Below are 24425 nucleotides of genomic sequence, written 5' to 3'. Positions count from 1 at the left end.
GTCGTCTTGTTCATATTGACCTCATGGATGGAAGAGGTGCTGGTGGAAGGATGACTCATACTTGTCCTTTGTTTCTTCTATTCTTGTTGATGATAGAATAGCTACGGTCGGACACCATTAGGGCCGACAGAGACAACGTAATTGTCTAATTGGCCTATCGGCCTTAGACAATTATGTATGCCGGCTATGAATGAAAACGCTATTAAATGTTCATATGTGACGTTTAATAAATATGCAATTAGTTAATGATTACTATCGATTTTACATAACCGATTCTATTGTTATTGGGTTGGTTAATATCGGTTATTCTGTGTTTGTTATTGGTTGCACATAACCAATGGTATTTGAATCGGTTTGGTTTATTATCGGGTTATACCATATAATCGATTTGTTTTATTATCGGTTCTACATAACCGATTGTTGTTGTAAATCGGTTTGGTTATAAAATCAATCATATGTGTGAATCGGTTTGTAACCGATGATGGACAGCCATCGGGTGCGATAGTATAGAGTCACGGCTTTATGTAGAACTCTCGATGGTTGTATATTAGTAGTCTGCGTTTTCCTTGGAGGGATGATAACAGCGATATAAGGAGAGGTCGATAAGATACTGCAGCCTGTCATCATTTACATATACTATGACAGATTGAATCACATTCAACTTGTGACATATACACACAGCGATAAAAATAAGAAATAAATATACAGCAGTCGGTGATCACATAGTTCGTGGCATATAGAAATAGTTAACAGTTCGTAATTATCTTCAACTGGAAGGAAGTCAATAACCTATAGCAATCGGTGATCAGTAAGATCGAATTACACACATACACTGCAGATCAGATTACATATATGTTGGATTCCGGTTACCTACAACCTGTGTAACTCAGCAATTAATGATATTCACTCACAGTGAATTCAACATATATTCTGCAGATTAAATTTGTCACTTTCATAGTTCAAATTAATATCAGACTGAGATTAAGTTCAAATAAAATTTAAAATTGCCTTATATTCAAATCTGATCGAAACTCAACATGGTATCAGAGCAGGCTTGAGCAAAACTCAGATCAGATTTATAGAAGCAAGGTTTTCTTCTATTATTGTCTTCTAAATTCGACTACTTCTACCAAATGTCAAGATGGTGGACGGAATTAGAGTTGAAGACAAACTTGAGGAAGCATGAAACTTCGTTTCTTGGAAGTTTAGAATCATGCTTGCTCTGGGGGAAAATGAATTACACGAATTCGTGAAGGATGCGGTACCGGAACCAAAGGAAGAGGATGAGAAGCTTCAATGGAAGAGAAAGAACAACAAAGCAATGAAAATGTTGGTTGACTCCGTGAAAGATCACATTGTGCCAATCATCTCCAAGATGACGAAGGCATGTGACATGTTCAAAACATTAGAGGAGATGTATGAGATCAACAACACGAGTCGAGCTCTTGCATTGAAACAACAACTTCACCACATCAAGATGACGAAAGGAGAATCCATCATGTCTTTCTTCATGAGGATTACTGAATTGAGAGATCAAATCTCTACCATTTGACACACTATAGATAGCACAAAATTAACCACATTGGCTCTAAATGGTCTTCCTTCATCATGGGAGTCATTTATTCAAGGGATAAGCGCAAGATCAAAACTCCCTATGTTTGATCGATTGAAGACAGACTGCATTCAAGAAGAGTCGAGATTGGCTACAAGAGGCATTGGCCAAAGCTCCACAAATGAAGATATTCATGCTCTTGCCTTGCACTCCTCAAAGAAGAAAGGTAAGAAACGACATTTTCTAATGTCCCCTTCTTAGTGATGATGTATTCAGTGGTCCATTGGCCTATTCCGGAGATCCGTAAGCTATGTGGAAAGAAGAATTAGGGTTTCCAACTTCTGTGGAGTTCTGCTCGAGATTGTTTGGGTTAGTCAGAAGGGAATTCTTCAATCCTACTTGTGGTTTCCTTCGAGGTTTTCCATGAACTCCAGTATGGCATAACATGCAGTTGACTCTTTGGTGAAATATGAACTTACTATTTTTAGTAAGTTAGGGTTTGGCTGTCTGGATGGTGCAGTTTTACTGAGCTTTCCAAGCTCTTTCTCTGGGTGCGAAGATCATGATTTTCGGAGTAGTATTTCATGACTTACTATTTTTAGTAAGTGGCAGTTTGGGCATTTCTATTTTTGGCAGTCTTGGATATGGTCCTAATCCAGCGTATTTCAGTGGTCTTCATTGCTCAGCTTCATCTTTGATTTTGTGATAATTAGTATTGGAGTTATAACTTATTTAATTAAATATTATTTCCTTATCCTAAGCTTTAATATTTAATTATTTTATTACTGATTATTGTTATTGGGAATTGTGCATAATTTGGTTTTCTTCCTAAGTCTGCCTAGGCGAATTATTTGGTGAGTGAAGGGGGTGCCAAAATGAAAGGAGACTTTATTTTATATTAGACAATATATTCTATGCCAAAATCGTGGTCTCCTTTTGCTAGGCGTGATTTTGACTAAGGGGTGGCGCCATGCTTGGGTCCACCAGTTGAAATGAAATGCAAATTGGTGAGGTGAATTTGGAGGGAGCTGAATTTGAATTTCAGACTTGAAAATCTATATATGCAGGTGTTTGGCTCCTTATTTGATCATCCAGAGAAAATTGTTATGCTGTCGGATTGATTCCAGACTTCTTCGAGGGTGAAAACCTCCTAGACTTTTCCATTGTAGTTTCGAGTGTGAGACATCACTCCTAGCTGAGGTTCGTTTGTGTGAATTGCGTGGTGTTCTTGTGGATTTGAGAGAGTTGGTTTGCTGTCTTAATTCTCAGTGTTGTTGGTTCTTGTGTGGTTGAAGCAAAGATTTGATCCTACCTCCTGGCCTGCACGACCTTTCATTTTGGGTATTGGCTCAAACAACTTCTATGCTTTAGGCAATGTGTTTTGTAAGTTTGCAGCTTTTAATTTGGAGTCTTTGAATTTATATTGCAAATCGTACTTTCCAGCTTAGGCGTGGGTTTTGGGAGTGCATTGGGATGCATGCTTGGTGTTTTGGGGTATTTAGAAGCTCATTTTCAGTTTGCTCTTAGTCGCTCTGTGTCTAGTGTCAGTTTGGGTGAGTTGTGGGGTGTGTTGAGTGAGTTTGGAGAGAGTTGGAAGCATTTTAGTGTGATTTGGTGCTGCTGGTTATGCATTTTCAGCCTGCTGTTATCTATATCAAATTTTAGGAAGTTGGTGTTGAGCTGGTTTGGTGATAGTATTTTCTGTGATCAGCATTCTTCTTCTTTTCTATATTTCCTATATTTTGTAAGGTTGAGTAGTAGTACTATCAACCAATTCTGGACTGTAAGCATACCCACTGAACAAGTGGAAGAGGCAGGCTTGCCGCCTATTTATTGGTATTTGTAACTCAATCCTCCCATTGAATAAGTGGTTGAGTGATAAGTTTTACGTATTGTTCTCCCACTGAAATATGCGGTAGAGTGATAGCTTAATGTAATGTCCTCCCGCTGAAATATGCAGTAGAGTGATGGTTGTATATTAGTAGTTTGCGTTTTCCTTGGAGGGATGATAACAACGATATAAGGAGAGGTCGATAAGATACTGCAGCCTGTCATCGTTTACATATACTATGACAGATTGAATCACATTCAACTTGTGACATCTACACACAACGATAAAAATAAGAAATCAATATACAGTAGTCGGTGATCACATAGTTCGTGGCATATAGAAATAGTCAACAGTTCGTAATTATCTTCAACTGGAAGGAAGTCAATAACCTACAAAAATCGGTGATCAGTAAGATCGAACTACACACATACATTGCAGATCGGATTACATATATGTTGGATTACCTACAACCTGTGGCACTCAACAATTCATGATATTCACTCACAGTGAATTCAACATATATTCTACAAATTAAATTTGTCACTTTCATTGTTCAAATTAATATCAGACTGAGATTGAGTTCAAATAAAATTTAAAATTACCTTCTATTCAAATCTGATCGAAACTCAACAGTTTTGACCCCTCCTCCTTGCTTACGCTTTTTGTTTCCTCATTTGAAGAATCCAAATCTCCCATCATATCAAAGGTGAGTTGCACATTTTGACTCTTCAATATGTTATTTTGATATTCTACCCATCCTTTTGTGTAAGCCAAGACGGGTCTCATCAACTCGTTCATATCAGTGACTTCCATCTCAACCCAATCGACTTCCATTTCTTTATCTTTCACTTTCTCATAAGCATGTTGGAGGCGTCTTCCATCATCTTGTACTTGATTTGGGATTGTGAATACTCTAAATATCCTGATGATATCTATAGGCAATCTGGAGAACGCCATTTTTCTAATTTCAAAATCATCTTTGACATTCATCCAATAATCTTCTATATGTGGCCTGTGCTTGTGTTTGTTACCATTCTTCCTCCTCATGTTGCCATATGGATCAAAATTATCCCTTAAAGGATATTCAGTGAAGGGATAAATTTTCACCTCCTCTTCTGCTCTCTTAGCTGCTTGCAAAGATGGACATACCTCCAATGATTGTCCAACCACAATGGGAAAGGAAATCTTAGTCTTATGTTTGTTCTTTTGAGCCTTGTCATATGCAACTAATTGCCTCAACACCTCCAACAACACCATCTTGTCCATTGGGTAATGTGGAAGCTTGCATGATGGAGATGAGCATCCTTGAACTCGTATGTAGGTGAACTTGGGAAACTGAATGAACCAAGCACCGTATTTCTTCACCAATTCTTGTGCTTGCGGGGATAACCTTTGATGGATGCTGCCTTGCAATTTTCTTGTTATATGCATGGAGAAGGCATCATTCACTCTCCAATAATGTGCTTTGTTATGAAAATGCAACTGTGTAATTCTTGCATACCCTTATTTCTCCCTTTCCATTCCCTATTGGGCCTCCATACATCAGTCCTGTGTACTCTTTGGCTCTGGCTAGTGAGTATATGATGTAGGAGCTCATATGAAATTGTTTGGTGCACTCGAGTCTTCTCAATTGGAGATCAAGATTGTTGCTTATGATCTTAGCCCAGTTGATCTTCTCACTTCTAGTTGTCACTTCTTCTATGAAGAAGAACATCCATTTCTCAAATGAGGAGGCATGTGGACTTCCCATGATCCTGTTGAGTAGGGTAATCAAGTCACTGAATTCCTCGTTGAAGTCTGTTTGGTGGAGATTGCTTGGCACTTTGCTAAGAGCGGGCCTAGCATTTGACAACCAATACTTATTGATGATACTAACGCATTTGTCGGGGTCATCCTCATAGATCGCCAATGCTGCTTCTTTACTCTTGTATATCATGTCCTTAGGCTCAAGTATGTTGAAAGCCTCAAGGATAGTGGTTTCCGACAAGAATGCTAACACTTCACCATTACGTGGCTTTTTTTGCCTTGTATTAACATTATAGTGTCTTGCACATTCAACTATTAGTTCGTTGCACTAGATGGCTGGAAGGAAACCAGCTGCTTGGATAACTCCACTTTCAATCATTTTCTCTGAAATCCCAGTTGGCTTGCTTGTGTAGAGAGGGCCTTGAAATTTCTTCATGTCAATCTTGCCCAAGTTGGTGTCTCGCACATTTGCCCATAGCGAGGTAATCTTTGATTCAGGTAGTGCTCCTTTCGCATCTTCCTTGATGATAGTTTGTCTTGTGAGACCTCCAGCTTTCGAGGCTGCCATCTACTTCCTGGAAGAATTGTCTAAGTTAGGATTTTAATATGATATTGATGTTTTCATAACTGAAAATCTTCTATTAAGTCAGCAATCCACTTTTAGAGTGAATGCTCTATTAGAATCTTAATGAATTGCTAAACTTTAAATGCTGATCCTAAGACTTTGATAGTGAAAAATCAGACTTAACTTCGAAGATGCCTATCAAATTTGCAAATAAATTTTAATTAAAACCATGAATCAGCCAATTTAGAATTTTCTGAAAACAAATGATGACAAAAATTCTCAATTAAAACCCTTTCAAAACCCTGGTTTATGACTGTAATCTGATAAAATTGAGTCTGAATTTGATGAAAAATGATAAAAAATGTATCAAAATCAGACCTGCAAGAAATTACTGATAATAACTTACAAAAAGATGTACAAAATCTGCTCTTCACTGATCAAAATTCCTTCCGAAAAAAGTTATATTTGCGGCAATGTGTCAAATTTGCTTGATACAGTGACGAAGTTCTTTGAATTTTACATAGGAGGCTGTATTTGTCTTGTTTGATGATCAAATTGTATCCCTCTTATGATGACTTTGACTGCTGATAAAAAAATATTCCGCCTAGCTCAGATTCGCTGCCTCATAAAAAAAAGAGAGATAAAATTAAATTGGATGTTTGATCAAATGAAATGATCAACCATCCCCTTTATAGGCGTATCCCCTTTTCTTATTCTCTTTAAAGCCGACTTGCTTTTCAAATGTTTGTTTTTTATATTATTTTAAATTTCCCATCAATTCCCAATGCACCGATTCTTTATTAATGACCGACTTGTTTTGAAATGAATTTGCTTTATCTTCAAAGTTTCAACGGTTTTGAATTATCAAAATACGATGCTCTTTTGGTTGAATGCGTAGTTATTTATCCTTCGGGTCCACGTTGGTATTTCTTTCCTTGCTGACTTTCTACATTGGCCTTAATTCTTTTCCATTTTTTATCGGGTGCCTTGGGTTCAAAGTGTGACCAGCCTTATTTTCTAAATAAAAATATTTCTTTGTTAATTCGTGGGCCCTCCTTGATCTTTGCTGGCGCCACATATTCCCTCCTTTCATCAGGTATTTAAGTGGAAAGCACATGCCGTGTGGGAGAGGAAGTAAAGGATATGAAGGGGTAGATATGCCGCGAGGAGGGGGGCTAAAGGATGTTGTGGTATAGGATGTGCTGTGGGTCAGATAGGGGTGTCAGAGGTTGGAAGAGGATGTGCTGTGGTGGAGAGGGGTGTAAGGAAGGTGAGGTAAGGGACATGCCGCGGCTAAGGAAGGGATGAAGGATGTGGAGTAAGGAAGGTGCCGGGGGGTGGAGGGTTGTAAGGGACGTAGGTGGGAAAGGTGTCGGGGGATGTAGGAAAAGGAAATAAGGAGTTGGCGGTGGGTAAAGGGATTCATAAGGCTGGGATGGGGTTAAGTAGGTGAAGTAATGGTAAAGGGGGATAAGGTGGGAGATTAGGATAGGATGTAGGAAATGGAAGGGTAGTGGTTAGGATAGGATAGGAAAATAAGTGGGTTAGGATGAGGTAGTGGAAGGCAGATGAAGGATAGGAAGAAATGAGATGATGAATGGTAGGAAGGGTTTAGGGAAGGGAAGTTACGTAAAGGGGAAGGTGAATACAGTAGTTAAGGGGTGATAAAGGAAGAAAGATGCAGGAGGTTGGAGGGATAAGGGATGGAAGATAGAGGATGAAAGGAGGAGGATGAGTGGAAGGTTGGAAGAGGATGTGTAGTGGAATGGAAGGAAGGTGAAGTGGAAAGGGAGATATAAGGGATATGGAAGGTAAAAGGTGGTAGTGGAAGGTGAAGGGGAGAGGGATGGATGATAGAAAGGAAGGATGGAGGGATGGAAGGGTGGATGCCGCGGCTAGGGAAGGTGTGAAGGAAGGAGGATATGAAATGGAGGATATGGGATGGAGGGAAGGACGGAAGAATGATATGCTTCACCTCTTATTATCCAAAATTTTCTCACTTAATCAATTTTCACATAAGAACACCACTTCAAGCTCAAGCAATCAAATTCAAATCTCAACACTACTGCCTCTCAAACTTGATCTTTAATCACAGACCCAATCTTTCTAGGAGCTGATATGACTCATTTCATCCTAAGGAGAGACCTAGAAATTGCTAAGCTGCCTAAGACTGAAATTGCAAGCAAAAAAGGGGGCTCTCCATCTGCAATGGGGCAATGTGTGAAACAGTCACAACAGTACTCTTCCAAGTTTGTCTAGAATACCATCGTTACTTTGGACAATCTTTCATAATTATTAATATTACTTGATGTTTACTTGTCGTCTAGAAGACAATTTTTTTTTTGGGGGACGTAGTCAGTGTACAATGCCTATCATTATGTTTCTATAATATTGGTTATCCGACTATGTATTAAGTGTTTGCCGGCTTCTGGTAGTTATAATTTATAAGCACCAGTTGGTTGATGGTTGTGTTCCTCTTGGCAACTATCAGGTTCTTTAAATAGATTGTGTATCGTTAAGAAAAGTAGTATGATCTAGTTGGATCGGCTCTGACCCTTGGCTAACCATCTCTGGTCTTCATTTGTAATAATTTCATGTTCAAATAAAAATATATTTCTCTTGTATTTGGTATGCATTGTCATCTCTATTATTAATTCATGTATTTATTTTATGAGAAGAGCAGTAAATAGTTTCTATCCAGTGGAAATGATGGAGATATTTTTCAATGTATGTGCCAGAGTTCATGTCTCTTTTCCAATGCAGAAAATAAAATATACATATTGACCAACCCAAGGTATTACCTGTCAGGCTGTTACCCATCTTAAATAAAAATATGCAATTGAAACTCAAAATATATTGCATAATGACCATTTCACCTCATCAATGTTGTTTTGAATGGTTGGAAATGGGGAAAATTTCCCAAAACTAGGTGTGGCTTTGGGTGCAACCACCATTCTGTATGGCTGATTTTCTTTTATGCTACTGGTTGAAATTTGATAAGCAACATTACCTCATTATGTGCTAGAGGTCACTAGGGCAGAGGGAGGCATCTCTCATTCTTTATCAGAATTAACTACTTTAGGAGAATGTCACAAAACATCTGACAAACAACCTGGAGCAAATTGCAAATCTAATTAAAAAAATGGTCTAACATAAGAAAGTCACAAAGAAAGAAAAGGCAACTTAGATTTGAAGTTTTAATTGATTAGTGATGTGATAATAACATGATTAACATTGATTGGTTGCAAATAAGTGTGTAAATCTCAAAAACCTTAACATCAAAGCATAAAGTAATAGCATGGTTGGTAAAGCTCTCTGTGTTTACTTATAGCTGTTGGACAATTTTGTCTCATGAGCATATTATCGTTTACTTTTAAAAAATATCTTTAAGATTAGGCCTTTACTGTCTTCCCATTCATATATTCTGTAACAGAGTATAAACAATATGTTTTAATTTTTCAATTGTTTTTGAATCCAATTGGTGTCAATATGAGCCTTTTGAGTATAAACAGCATGGTCACACAGTGTGAATCTGGTATCAACTTGAGAAGCTGCAGAGTACGAGCTGACTTGGGGTAGATAAAAAAAAATGGCTCAGTCAGCTAAATTCTGATTCAAACCACCTAATTCCAACTAATTTAATTTATTTATTTATTGGTAAGTTAAGGGTGGCAATGGACTCTTGGCATCAAACATGGGCATTAGCTTTACCCAGCCAGTGGGACCTGTTGTGCTTGTTGCACACACACCCCTGCTTCACAGGGGACCCCCATTGTTTTAATCTGGTCTGCCTGCAAGAGATGAGGTTCAGTTTTTTTTGAAATTGCAAGGGCATGGGTTCAGCATTTTCTGTTTTGCAAGATTCACACAAAATCACGTATTTCATCTTCAAACCCGAATTCTCCTGAGAAGGAAGCATTTTTCAAACAAGTAAATCGCTCATTCACATCAAAATACCTGAATTTGTGCTAAGTGAAAAGACAACCGAGCCAAGAGAAGTAAAAATCGCACATAAGCCCCAATAAGCCCGAAAATCACCAAAATGGAGGAGTGATTAAAACAAGCTAGGTGTTTGAAATAAACCCTAAGTTGCGCGAAATCACACTTTCTCCCGAAAATCATGACTTTGCAGGGTAAAAGGAGAAGAGAGGGAAGTTTTCAGAATAACAAATCACACGAATACCCTTCTCAGGCCGAAACAATTGAGTGTGAAGTCACTTGAGGCACAAATCGCATTTCTCTAGCAAAATATTCATAATGCCGGAACTTTCTAATCAACCAAGGCATTAAACAAACAAAAAATCGCTCATTTCAGGCAAAAGGCCCTAATTGCAAAGAGGGAATGCAACTTCAAACAAAAAATCGCACAAAGTAAAGGAATCGTGTGAGTCTTATGCAAGGCGTTAGCTATGTTAAGTTAAAAAGAGGAATTGCGATTTTTGGTTAGATTGGCCGAATTTCGCACTTTAGGGAATTCACACTTTCCAGTCAAAGAGCTTGATTCAAACAAATTCGCACATTTTGACCCGAATCGCCCAAAAAATAAAGCAGAGGAAGATGTCCAAAATTGCACTTTTATTTAAAAATGGCCGAATTTTGTCCAAATTCGCACATTTCTTTCCTTTAGGCTGAATTTCGTTTCTAGCAAAAAGAAAATTGCGCATATTAAACCAAAAAAACGAGTTTCGAACTTAGTGAAATCGCGCAAACCTTAAGTCGCTCAAAACTCTCAAAAACCTCTAAATTCTCAGAGTGCCACATAGCACAGTATTTGCCATTTTTAATCGACTTTGCAAGAAGAAAATAAATCGCTCGAAGTCGCAAGTCTTAGGTAAAACAAGAGAAAATCATGAATTTTATCAAAGGGAGGCAAAAATATAAAGTTCGCTCACTTTAATTAAAATGCACGAGTTTCATTTTGTGAAGAGGGGTGTAAAAAATATGAGGAAAGGATCACATATATTTCATGTCAAAAGCTCGAAAATTCTTAAGGTAAAAGGGGTGTTAGAAAAGGCAAAATCGTTCAAGAGCATCCAAACCCTAATTTTGTGAAAGGAGATTTATACTAATTTAAAAGCAAACGTCTTTTGTCTTCACCAAACCAAAGCCCGACCCCTCCTTGAAAATTTAATATTTGTTAAATTAATTTATTTAATTTTTCAAAGTGATTAATTTAGGATGGAAATCGATTGTTTGTAGATCTACGACACCGGGAAAGCTAAGGTGTTGACCTGAAGCTCAAATTGGAGACCTGATCACAATCAAAGCCTAAAGAGCAAGGATGCAGAAGTGTAGGATCAAAACGACAGTCCCAGGCGTTGCCAATGAAGAACACACTGCGGAGCGTAAAATGAAGCACGGAGAAACGTGTCATCACCTAAATCGCAAAGGTGAAGTCCCAGCAAGACCGAAGACAAAAGAACACTCTAAATGCTACAAGTCTATGCATTCTTAGAAGTGCACAACTGGAATTAATTCCAGAAAGACAATTTGTAAAAAATTGAAATTGTTTAATGTACATGACTATTTGTGGGCCCCGTCTAATGAATTTAAAGTAAAGGGGGACACAGGTCAGTTATTTCCAACTACTGAATTGACTTGAATTGATGCCAAACAGTTGTAGGTAGTTGAGAATATGGTTGGGAGGATAACTGAAGAATAACTAGGCATGGGTTAAAGCTGCTAGGTTCTAGAAGGCAGATCAGGGCCCTTGAATGCAATCAATCCTAGCCTCTGGTTCAATTTGTAAACTCTATAAAAGGCAGGGTGCCTCTCATTGTAAAGGGTTAGATATTTTTACTCTTAGAGGTTAGAATTAGTTAGATTTTTAGGAGTTAGAATAGTTAGATGCATTTTGCATATTTAAAATAGAGTAGAACTATTGCAGAAATTGTTGTAATAGCAGTTAAAATCAATATATGAACATTGATTTGGTGTTTGTTATTTTGGTTTTGTTTTGTTTGCATGGTTTCCTTCCAGCTAGTTAGAAGTAGAGCTCAATGGTTTTAATGGCGAATTGTGGGGGGTATTTGATGCATTTCAAGTTCATACCATTGGGGACCCGCTGATTGTAGGTCACTGTGCATGGTTAGTCTGAACCCAAAACTGTGCTCAGTTCAATTGTAGGTATTCGTTTTAGGTTGCGCTAGAATTGGGTGCCTAGATGAATCCCCATAGTTTGAAAATCCATTTATTCTTTGGAGCTTGCACCGCTCTTGTCGAGTTGTGAGGGTGTCTTTGGTGAAACAAGAACTGGTTTATCAAAATCTGTCTACCCGTTGCATCAACTGTTATCATCACTGTCCTTAGGATTCCTAAACCCTTCCCTTTTGATTTTATTTCCCAATCTGAGAATCGCAGCATTGTTAGATGCAGATCAGCTTGTTGCAAACGTAAGGCCCGTTGTGTTACCAACAAAACACATCAACTTAGTTATCTCGTAGTCATGACCTGACGTTTGGATCCTTGAGGTCCCCTTTGATCAACTTAAACAGCATTAGGGATTCCATACACAAGAGAGGATAGGATACTCAACAACATTCTATTCTACGTTGACCGGATGCAGTTGGTAATCCGACTTTAGCTATGTCAGCAGGACCCCAAATAGTGGGCCTCATTTCCTACCAACAAACAATGCAAGACCCATGAGTTCACTGGCCCTGCAGGGGCTTGAACCTAGGTGGGTGCTGAAACAACACCATCCATCATCAACAAACTATGCCCTCATAGATGAATCTTCATAATTGGTATCGATGTCAATTGTGTAATCAGTCTGAAACTTTGTAATAACATGGTAAAGAATTCGTGCTACTCTTCTTCCTACAGAGCAGAGTCAAATGTGGGGTATTTAGTTACTCAGTAATAGTATTGTGATTGATAAATATATCACCCTTATACTCAAGTAGCAAATAGCCAAACCTTTATTTCCAATTCTCTATGTTGATCTTGTCTCCTCATAGAGCTAGTTTTCTCTCTTACTCATTTAGAGTGTTGTGTTCACATTGGTGGCTTCTTCCTTGACTGTACCTGTTGTGACGTTTCACACATCGCCCCATTGCAAATGGGAAACCCCCACTTTTTTTTCTGCTTTCTAGGATAGTGGTAGAGTCTTTTGCTATTAGCCTTTGCGTCGAGGAGGTGTAGTTTCTCAGATGTTCAGGAGGAAATCAAGTCAAGTCTCTCTCTCTTGATTAAGTGAAGATAGTCAGTTGTCAAAGCTTAGGAAATGAATGATTATATGATGATCATTCCATTTGATCATCATCATTGGCTTGTGAGATGTGAGATGTGGTGTCTTAGGCGAAATTTGAATAAGTAGAGGAAAATTTCCTTTGCTCTTCAATGGCACTGACAATGACTTCCTTTGCTCTTCCAAGGCATTGTTAGCACTTCCTTGACCTCATAGAAGCAAAATGTGAGATGTGAACTGAGGTATAAATTCAAACAAGAGTAGTAAGGAGGTTTGATAGATGAATCCCTTGGATGAAATTTCACCAATTATACAAAATTTCCTTACCATCGAAGAGGTCTGATTGCACTTCGTTGAGGGGCAGGTTGCATGGAAGAAATTTGGTTAAAGTGTATGAAATTTTTTATTGCCCCTTGACAGGAGCGAAGTCACTTCCTTTGCCATTGGAAGGGAGCAAACGTCCTTCCTCTGCCTTCCACGGGGTCCAAAGCATCTTGAATTGTCATATGCTGTTGCCTTTGTTAAAGCAATGAATTTGATTCTTGACCAGCAAAACTTAAAATTCGGCTAAGTATGTGCAACTTTGCTCACTTCCTTTGCCAATGGAAGGGAGCGATGCCACTTCCATTGCCAATGGAAGAGAGCGACATGACTTCTTTTGCATGCACGAAGGGGATTTAGTGAACTTGATCGAATGGAACACAAAGACTTAAGCATTTCTAATGCTTCACCTTGCATTTAACCTCACCTTTGCTCTTTTGGAAGATCAAATTGATGGAATGATGCTGAGAGTTTGAACTTCGCACACTTCCTTTGCCAATGGAAGGGAGCGAAGTCACTTCCCTTGCCAACGGAAAGGATCAAAATGGCTTCCAAGACGATCATTGGAGATAATTTGATGAGTTTATGCACATAAAGACTAAAACCTTAAGACTCGAATTGATGAATTGGACGAATGAATGAAATGGTTTCAAAAAGCAAGCTGGATGGCTACTTTGCTCACTTCCGTTGCCAATGGAAGGTAGCGAATTTGCTTCCTTTGCCATCGGAAGGAAGTGAACTTGCTTCCTTTGCCAATGGAAGGGAGCGATTTTCCTATAACCACGCTCAACATCGTAAAGAACAACAGGTTCAACCTCAACATCAGCAATCAGGACTTGTAAGACGATAACACAAGAAAATCAGGGATGATATGTAGGTGATCACACTTAAAAGAGACAGTAAACTCAGGCCTGAGGATGTGAATCACAACAAACATAACCAACATCATGCATTTTAGTCCTTAAGTGATCATTTCTAGATTTTAGGAGAACCTTGAGAAGTGAACCTCATAATTTAAATGATGTAATTTCGAATATCTTTCATTCCACAATTGTTAGAGGTTGATTTCTGTTTTCTTCTCTTGCATGTATGATTGCAAGGAATACGAAGGAAGCATAAAGATGAAGGAGAAGCATCAAAGACGTGTTCTACACACTCAAAGCAAGAGATTTCTACATTCCAAGGCGAGTCATCAAGGAAGACAAATTCAGGACATTTAAGGAGGAGGACAGCAAAAGGAATCTAAACTCAAAACAAAGGATTTCACAAATACACCAAAGAATTCAAGTCAAAGAAAAGAAATTTCAAGATCAACCATCATCATCACATTGAGTTACTTGAATAATATTGAGTATCAAGAGATATTGCTCAACATTCCTTCATGATAATCTATTAAGTCCACAAGTGCAAGTTGAGGTGGCATCCTAGTCACCATTCCATCAATCAGAAGGTTCTACATCAGCATGTTCAGATGCGATGCACTTGACTCACCCATAGGGACACAAACTCCAATGTACCTACCCTCACTACTTGTTGGTAAAATATTCTAGAGAGGATATGTGTCCAAATGTTGTAATTATTTCATTGGCTAAGAAGAGTTTGTTGTAATAAACCCTAATTAGGGTTTCCATCTTGTAATCTCGGCCATTGATCTCAAATCGATCGGAGCCCTTGAAATTTAATGAGCTCTTTATATAAGGCTCGAACTTCTCATTTGTAAGAGTTAATAGAAGGTTAATCATTAATAGGAGATTAATAGTGAAATAGTTTAATAGCAGATAGTAACTAGAGTAGAGTAGGAGGAAAAGGCAGAAATTGTTGCCAAAGTTGTAAATAAACTTCCTTTTCATTGAAGTTATGGTGGAATGTGTTGTTTCTTTACAAGTGCATGGTTTCTTGTTGGATCTTCATGTTACAGTTAGATGATGAATAACTAGATGAATGATAGAGTGTTGTGCATGATTCATGGTGAAACTCTTAATCCATACCACTAGTAGTTTGTTGATTGCAAATTCGCCTTGTGTGGTCAACTGGAATCCTTGAAAGCACTTTAGTTCAATTGTTACTCAATCATTGATATGCATTTAATTAATGGTGTCTATGCTTGATGATGATTTGAAAATCATCTAATTTCCTTAGAAGATTGCACTAAGCTTTGTGGAGTTGTTGCTTTGCATGTCAAAGCAAGGCTTAGTGGAGTTTCACCAAAGGTTGTCCATTGTCTCTTGCATTCTTAGGAGTAGTGTAGTCTTCCTAAACCCATCTCTTATGCGCGTTTTATTCTCCAAGCAAGTAGTTAAAATCAAGGCTTAGTGGAGTTTCACCAAAGGTTGTCCATTGTCTCTTGCATTCTTAGGAGTAGTGTAGTCTTCCTAAACCCATCTCTTATGCGTGTTTTATTCTCCAAGCAAGTAGTTAAAATCTAAGTTCCAGCAATTCAAGCATTCAATTATTCAATGTAAGTCCCCTTGGATTACCATCAATCACATCGACCAACTATGCTTATCCACAAGTTGTGACCCAACATTAGGAACCTTGGAGTCTTCCAATTGATCACATAGTTTAGCACTTGGGAAGATTTTGTTCAAGAGAGGATAAGATACCTTGGTATTTTATTTAGTGTTTGATTGTGGATAAAGAACACATCAACAATACCTTATCAGAAAGTCTTCAAGAGTAACTAACATACAGGCTGCATGGTATTTTTGTTGGCTACTACATTTTAGATTTAGAAATTTTCTCAATTTTCTCTCTTATAGGATGGTTTGCCAAGTCTTATTTTCATTATTATCTTTTAAATTAATATTAAGGAACAGTTTGGGCTTTGCATTATTTAGATTCAGTGGATCACTGGGATTTTGTATTTTGAAATACTTTTATAATGGAATAATTAGGCTAATCCATGGCTGTGCTATTTGCTATATCTCAGATGACTTAGTGGCCGGATTTGGGGCTGGTCTTGTTTTTGGATATCACTCATTTGTTTTGACTTATTAGTTATTTCATGAAATATATCTTGTTCCTCCTTACCACGTAATCTAAAGGGGCATGTAGCGATACATTTTGGGTAATCTATTTTAGTTTTGCACCTTTCTCACTAATTGCATCCTTTGGTGTCTGGATTTTACCATTTGTCATGCCCAACCTAAAGAAAAGATTGAGGATGCAGTTTGTCTATGTCATTTTTTATGTTGTCTGTACATATATAGGTCTGCTATGAGGCTTTTATTGACATATGTGGGATTTATCGATATCATATTATCATGTATAATTCTTTGATATTATTTTGTGTATCATTGTTTCTCTTTGATTAATATGATGGTTTTTCATGGTTTTTATATGTCAGGTGTGCCTAACACCTTAAACGTGATTTCTATCTTCCCCTTTCTAGTGATTGGTGTTATTGGATTTGTCCTTTGCCTTCATGGAAATTACTTTGGAATAAGGTATGGATGTTTTATCTTGTGCAGTAAATTTTCAGTACATCTTTTACTATCCCCTGATATGTATATTTATGGTTGGATGTTTCTTGGGTGATCTTGTATACAGTTTACGAGGAGAAGTGTGGGGTTGGATATTCTTCTATGCTGCAGTTGTAGCCACTGCTTTTGGATCAGCTCATTACCATCTCAAGCCAGATGACGCTAGGCTTGTATGGGATCGTTTACCTGTAAGAATTATCTTCTTTCATTTGTTTCATTTTCTTACTTGATGCTTTTTATTACTTTTTCATTATAAGGTTCCCTTATTACCTGCTACTTCACTCTTTGTTTTCTTTCATGCTTATTCACCTGTCTGAAATTTGTTATTTTGAGCAAGATAATCATAGTTGATACTGGTAATTCTCTCTCTCTCTCTCTCTCTCTCTCTCATGCACGCATGCACACACACGCACGTAATATTCGCTCAGCACTTGATGGTTGGTGCATCAATTTCAGGGGATTGTGCCATTAATGACATTCTTCTGTTAAAATGACGGCTTTTGCAGGTAACTGTTGCATTGACTTCAGTTATGGTGATATTTATCATTGAAAGAATTGATGAACGGACTGGAACTGCTTTCCTCTTTCCTATCCTAATGTTGAGTACTGTCAGCATTGCTTACTGGAGGCAAGTAGGAGTATTGAACTTTAGCTTGTCATCTTAAATGCCTTATGCTGCAAAAGTGATTTCATTGAAAATTTCAAGGCCGTTAATGATCTCATCCTGCATTAAAATGCCATCTTGATTACTAATCCTGTTTAACGTATTTCCCTTTTCTATTTTCTAATTGCAGGTTTTTTGATGATCTTCGACCATATGCATTTGTGCAGTTCATTCCTTTTATTGCAATCCCAGCTATGACTGTTCTATTGCCACCGAAATATACTCATTCTATATACTGGCTATGGTCAGCAGGTTTGTAATTCTTGCATAATTAATTTATTAAATGAACACCTGGGGTCAGATTCTCTAAAGAATAATATTTTTCTCTAAAGTTTTTCCAACACATATTCAACCATACAAAATGTTCTCTTCAGCTACCAGCTGCATGATAGAATTCAAATACGTTCATCTCATCATTGTGTTTTTTCTACATTGACAAAGTTCTCATGATTGTTAGGTTGAAAAAGGATTACATATAGGTAAATATAATGGTCAAAGTCCACTTTTTGAGAGGTATTTAGCCTCTTGAACCTTACATGCAAACCATATTACTCAAAAAAATACTCTGCTGGTCAACTCAACTAGTTATGCTGCGGGATATGCTCCAGATAACCACAGAGCAAGATACGATACACAATTAATCATATAATGCTTAATAGTTTTAATTCTTATGAAGACAAAGCCCTTGCACTCAGACACTTAAATTCAGTCACAAATTGTGAGTAGTTCATACGTTGAGGTATAGGACATGAAACCGACCCTATACATTCTAAGCTTTGATGCAATCACTCAAGTGTAATGTCCACAAATTTTGATTAACCCATTTGTGTCTAAATTTGATTCTTAACAATAACATACTAAAGTAAATTCATTTTAATCATAAACTTAAGAAAAAAACAACAAAATCAAGTATATTATATGGAATGATAACATTATTACTAGCTAACTTCCCTATAACCAATCGTAGTCTAGTTCTGTAGGAAAACACGAAAGGGCGCCAGTGCACTGCCCAACCCAACTAAGTCTGAGAGCATGCAACATTCAATCATGGCAACTCGCCTCTTGTCCCCCAAGCAGCAGGAACATCCAACTATGACCAGTTCCATCCCTTGGGGTAATCTACTCGCCTCTCAGCCCACAAGTGGCAGGAACGTCCAACTATGACCAGTTCCATCCCTTGGGGTGGTCTACTTAGTTCGGGGGAGCCGGTAAACTGCATCTCCCTAGCTTATTTCCTCCAACTTTGCATTTGATTGATCATGGGATAAATACATGTATATATGTAGAAATATAATATAAGTATCGATCTTATTATAATCAATATCTATAAATGCATATAGGAATATTGATTGTATAAAATACTTGGAAATCAATGTTTATAAATGTATAGGAAGATTGATTGTATAAAATACTTAGACTTCATACCAATCATTTGTATAATGCACAATGGCTGTATGCCTGAAACTGATTCACTTAAATCAGTTCTGTCCTTGAGCGATTTCTCTTGATGCCTCCTTGAAATGACCGATGTGCTGTATATATATCCCTTGGCTTTGGATGGGAAGTCATGTCTTTCCCAATGGATACCCTTCTTGCAAGGGTGTCGACTCCTGATACAATGTCTTCTGCCTTAACTAATTAATTTGTTGTCTATCGCACCTGATCATGTGTTAACAACCTGTATTAATGTCAGCATCAATTATTGTTTGTATTATTATCTTATAATATATGGATTGCTGCTTTATTAAGATTATGATCCCCTCTTTATGAATAATAATAAGACTGTTGCTTAATAAATAATGAGATTAAGACCGCCGCTGGCTGCTTAGTTTTTCTAATCATTGTTCCCGTTCATTCTTTATTTATTTTTTTAATGCCCTTAGAGGATTGTACCTTACCTCTTAGATATTTGCCCTTTGTCTTTGTCCGAAGGAAGTCATCCCTTAAGAAAAAATAGTTTTAATTTGTTTTAGATGCCAACAGGTCGGCTAGCATAGGGTTTTCTTTCAATAATACAAAGGGGAGTTGGCCCATGATCTTTATTATTTTCACTTAAGCCCTAGGTCGGCTCTTCTTAATTTTGCAGCCCTAGTTTCTATATATGTAATGGTGGGGTCGTGACATCAAGTCATCAGATCAATGCCCAAGTGTGATGATTGTATTTCTTTGTCTAACATATGATTTCACATCTGTCAGCAAAGTGTCTTTGACCTCAACGCTCACATAGACGACAAACACAAGAAGATATGGCATAAATTCATTTGGGGCTCTTCTTGTAGCTGACAACGTGGAGGTCTTTTCTATTGCCCTACATTTTTGAAATGGAAAATTTTATAGGCTATTTTTGGCTTATAACTATTGTTTTGAAAAATAAATATGCCAAACAAACTCCTTTTTTCTGCCAAAATTTTAGCCAATTTTTTGTAAATATTCTAATTAACTATATTTTCCAAGAATTAATACTGATAGCGAATGATATGATTGTAAAAAATAGTAAAATGCCCACATGTATTGAGGAGTGCTTCTGATGGATATCTTTTCGATTGAAACAAGTAGCAATGGCTTGCTTTGGCAGAGCTAACTGCATGCTGAGAGTCAAATGCTTCTAAATCTAACATTCAGCTTTATATATGAATCAAGAAGTGACCCAATGACCATCCCCAATTTACAATTTTCCTTTAAGTTATCGAACTTGTAACTATATGATGCTCTTCTTGAGGTCAATTGAGCATGCTCTCCATAGAATTGAATCAAGAAGTAGCGTGGTTATGATCCAGTTGTTTTACAGATTGCCTTAAGCTTATCCATCTTGTCATGCAGCATGTGTCTATGTTGTTATCAACCCCAAAGGTTGTCCTTTAGGACATTTATCTCTTCACTTACGAATTAGAATGTTATATTCCTTTGTTCCTTATATCCTATTTTCTTTGCACATGCCTTTGTATACTACATGTGCAGTCGGCATAAAATGACTCTTCTTATATTTGATATTATTGGTTACCCGACAATGTATTAACTGTCCAATTTAAGTTCGCTGTCACTCTTGGATAGTTAATGTGTCAGTTGGTTGACGGTTGTGTTCCTCTTGGCAACTGTCGGGTCCTTTAAATATGTTGTGTACTGCCAAGGAAGGTAGTAGGATATAGTCGGATGAATTGTAATCCTTGGCCAACCATCTTTGGTCTTCTTCTCTGTAATAATTTCATGTGCGAATAAAGATATATTTTACTCCTGTATCTGGTATGCATTGTTATTTGTATTATTATTTCTTGTATTTAATTTATCAAATATAGCTAAAAACATTTGGCGCTGATGCCTTACAAGAAATTGGGTCAGCCTTGAGTGATTCATGTCCTTGGACCCCAATAAATGTGAGAAGAGGGCATAGGGTGGTCAAGACCAAGTGATTAGGCGATCTTTAAGGATTGTAGGGCAAAGAGAACGAAGAAGAAGATTATGAGAAACATTTGAGGAAAATCCAGTCGGACGATTAGACCACCAGTCTGTACACTCGATGTCGGATCAGCTGAGGAGTAGAAAGAGGGAAATCTTGAACTCATAGACATATTCAACCGTCTATCCATCTTAGGGGAATTGAGATTTGGAGGATCCGAACCGTCGACCCTCGACCAAAGGGAGCACTAGGGGGAGTCGGAGCTTGGAAGTACTCGAAGAGTTGGGGACGTTGGAGGCAAACATGTAGAGGACGCACACGTGATCGAGAGTGTAGGGAAAGCACCAAAACGTAGCGGTCGAAACAGTCCACCCAGGTTCAACAAACAAGGGAGTAAGCAGGCGAGAAAGATGGTGACTTCTCCAACAAGTTCGAATGTGCAAAACTACAAAAGTTCACAGGGGATGGATCAGAGGATCCCGTATGCCATTGTAAGACTTGCATAACAATATGAGAGGCGAATGGTCAAGATGACCATGATTACTGGTTGAAGGCATTTCTTGCCATGCTATGTGGAATCGCCATCGACTGGTATACAAACTTGGCTAATCAACACAAGGCAACATGGAACGAACTAAAGCAGGCATTTAGGAAGAGTTTAAACTGTTGAGAGATGCCATGAAATTGTTGCAAAAATCTACAATACCAAACAAGGGAAGCTTGAGAGCGTATGGGCATACACTCGTAGGCTCAAGGAGTTGTTGAGTAAGATAGAGAACCAACCAGTCGATGGGTTGAAGAAGTGGTGGTTCATTGAGGGAATGATCCCCTTGCTACGCAAGAAGATGAAAGTAGTGCCTCCGTCCTTGTACACCAATGCTTACAATCAGGCGATGGACATCGAGAGTGAAAACAATACATCCTCCTGAGGGAAGAAGAAGGCTCACGATGACGAGAGCATCAAAGGTAGTAGTGACAAAGAATCCAAAATGGTTCAAGCACACAAAAGTGAGGGGCACACAAAAGGTAATTGTCTTAGAAATATGTTTTTTGAGATTTGCCAAGTGTTGGGTCATTCACTCAAGGAGTGCCCATACAATTTGAAGACGAGAAGTACACAAGTACTCTTCACATAGGGAGAGTCCACTCCATCGAAACCACAAAATGCATCGCCAAGCAATTATCAAAATCAACAAGGGCGAAATCAAATACAGTACGACTTCATAGGATGTCCTATCATATAGTGTCGACAATGTAGTGAATGGGTACACTTTGCGAGAGATTGCTAGAATAAGAAAGACAACATACAATTTTTGTGAAAATGGTGTGGACTGGGAAATCATGAATACATTGACCGCCCAAAGCAAAAGGGTATTAATATGTTGGATGTGGCGGAACAAGATGAGGTAGTATAGGCGATCACAAGAGCACAGACGAAGAAGGCAGTGTGCTTAGACCATTGTACGGAGAAGGAACGACTTCGAGAAGCCAGAGCAGAAGTAGAACAAATTTTGGTGAAGGAACGAATAACTTCCAATGGAACTGCAAGTACATCATTGCGGGAGTTAGAGAAGAACATAGTTTGGCGGGTGCTACAGACAACCATACCCATCAAGGTGACAGACTTTCTTTAAACTATGCCGCAATTGAGAGTGGCAATTACCAACACGGTCAGTGACGATACAACTAGCCAAAGACAATGTAAACCACAAGAGGAACCGACAAGGAAACCACCATGTGAAGGGAATGAAGCCATTGATCCAATTTTGCTGACGGTGAGCATCAGGAGGAAGCCAATGGTCGTCAAGATGGAAATAATGGGGAAGAAGCTGACAAATGCCATCTCAATGGAGGCTCAGGAGTAAACATACTGCCAAAAGATACATGGAAATACCTTGGAAGACCAACGCTCTGGCCACCGACCTTCCACTTGGTAGGTTCCAACCAACATGACATCGAGTTAGTGGGAACATTGATGGCACAAAAAGTAATGATTGGGACACAACAATTTTTCTTGGACTTCGTAGTCATACCATCATAGAAGAAGACGTATGATGCACTCCTTGGGACGGGATGCTTGATTATTGCCAAGGCGAATCATAATTGGAAGCGAAACACCCTCTTGATCGAGAGTCGTAGGAGGAAGTACGTCATTGACTTGAGGAATCGGGAAGTGATTAAAAAACTGGCATCCCTTGAGTCAAAGTCTGAGTGCGTAAAGAATTGGCATACTTGGAAATGCTAATCCACTTGCACAAACTTGATTTTTTGTTTTTAACTTTCTTTTCGAAGTTCATCGTTGTTTTCTTCTTTGTTTTCCTTTTTGTTTATAATCTTTCTTTAATGTTTTCTTTTGATTATTTTATTATTATTTTTTGTTATAAAGATAATTAAAAATAAAACAATCAATTAAACATTGTTTTATTATTTTTAAATATTTAATTTCACAATATTTCTATGATAAGTCAAAAATATCTTTTAGTATATTATTTAAAATAAAAAAATATCAATTTTAAAGTTTATTAAATAAAAATATTTTAAATTTGATTCAAGATAAATTTAAACACTACTCTTTAAAATAAAGATAATTTATTTTATTTTATTTTTTTTAATATTTTTTTACACGCGAATAAAATTAAAAAGCTAACAATTAATTTTCCTCCTTTCAAATGTGTTTAATATTAGTTTGTAAAAATCTTTATTTTTATTGTACTTTTATTTTATATTTATTTTACTTAAATTTTTATTTATTTGATTTATTTATTTGTGTTGAATAATCTAGATAATATGTAGATATTATCAATTTTATTTTACTAGTTATTTATAATTTTTTTTTTTGCAATTATTATTAATTTTTGTTTAATTTATTAATTACTAATTATCAAAATTATTTATTATCTTCAATTATTATTTGCATCTGTTTTTTTTTTAATATATCAAAATGGCACTAAGGGAGCCGAACACGAAATTCAAAGGGAATTACATAAAAAATATATAAAAAAGCCAAATTGATGTCCCAACCTACAGTTTACTACCTAGACCTAATGATTTGATCCATCATCCTTCTCGTCCATCTCCATGTCAACAAGTCCTACTATCAATCCGCCAAAGGCTAGCCTTTCTAGCCACCTAAGATGTTCCCACAAGCTCCTTTAATAACTTGATGCACCCTATTACCTGCAATCTTCATGCCTCCTTGTCCTCACTAATCCGCCATACCAAGAATGGGATCCATGGTCTATTATATGACAATGTGAGTTGCAACAATACACCTCCAAATAGATGGAGACCAATTCCTACCACTGCCAAGTCCTAACAGTGGTGCATGTCCATTTGCCACCACGCTTTCATCAATTTTTGCATTAGGAATTCCCCCCCGCCCTTTTCACCTCTTGCTTGTAACAACCATGCCATAAAGAGGGAGGCGATATCACTATTGATGCGGAAGTGGTAGGTCGAGCTCAAAAAAAGCTTTCCAAAAATTAGTTTGATCACTTCTAGCAGCTCCAACTCCAAGATATTCAAAGCTTTTTGCAATCTATTGTCCATTATCCTTCCTCGAAAGGCCATCTGGTGCTCCTTAGTCTCTATTTTGCATTATGTCTTTGTTTGGCGCATTGGAGAAGATATAGGCCTTCAGTTGTTGAAGGAGCCATCCACATTTACTCTTCCCATGCGCCA

The 24425-nt window shown here is 37.6% G+C and overlaps 1 protein-coding gene across 2 annotated transcripts in view; it reads left to right on the top strand.

Moving 5' to 3' along the window:
- Positions 1-24425, top strand: part of LOC131029006 (uncharacterized) — a 97242-nt gene that overhangs the window by 28738 nt on the left and 44079 nt on the right. For both annotated transcript variants that reach the window (XM_057959386.2, XM_057959387.2), the window contains exons 2-5: positions 16551-16650; positions 16754-16874; positions 17193-17314; positions 17481-17602. In XM_057959386.2, coding sequence (XP_057815369.1) covers positions 16551-16650; positions 16754-16874; positions 17193-17314; positions 17481-17602 — 465 coding nt within the window. The remainder of the gene's footprint in view (positions 1-16550; positions 16651-16753; positions 16875-17192; positions 17315-17480; positions 17603-24425) is intronic.

Source organism: Cryptomeria japonica, chromosome 1, assembly GCF_030272615.1.
Source record: "Cryptomeria japonica chromosome 1, Sugi_1.0, whole genome shotgun sequence".
Lineage (NCBI taxonomy): Eukaryota > Viridiplantae > Streptophyta > Pinopsida > Cupressales > Cupressaceae > Cryptomeria > Cryptomeria japonica.
This window is presented reverse-complemented; position numbering and strand designations above follow the sequence as displayed.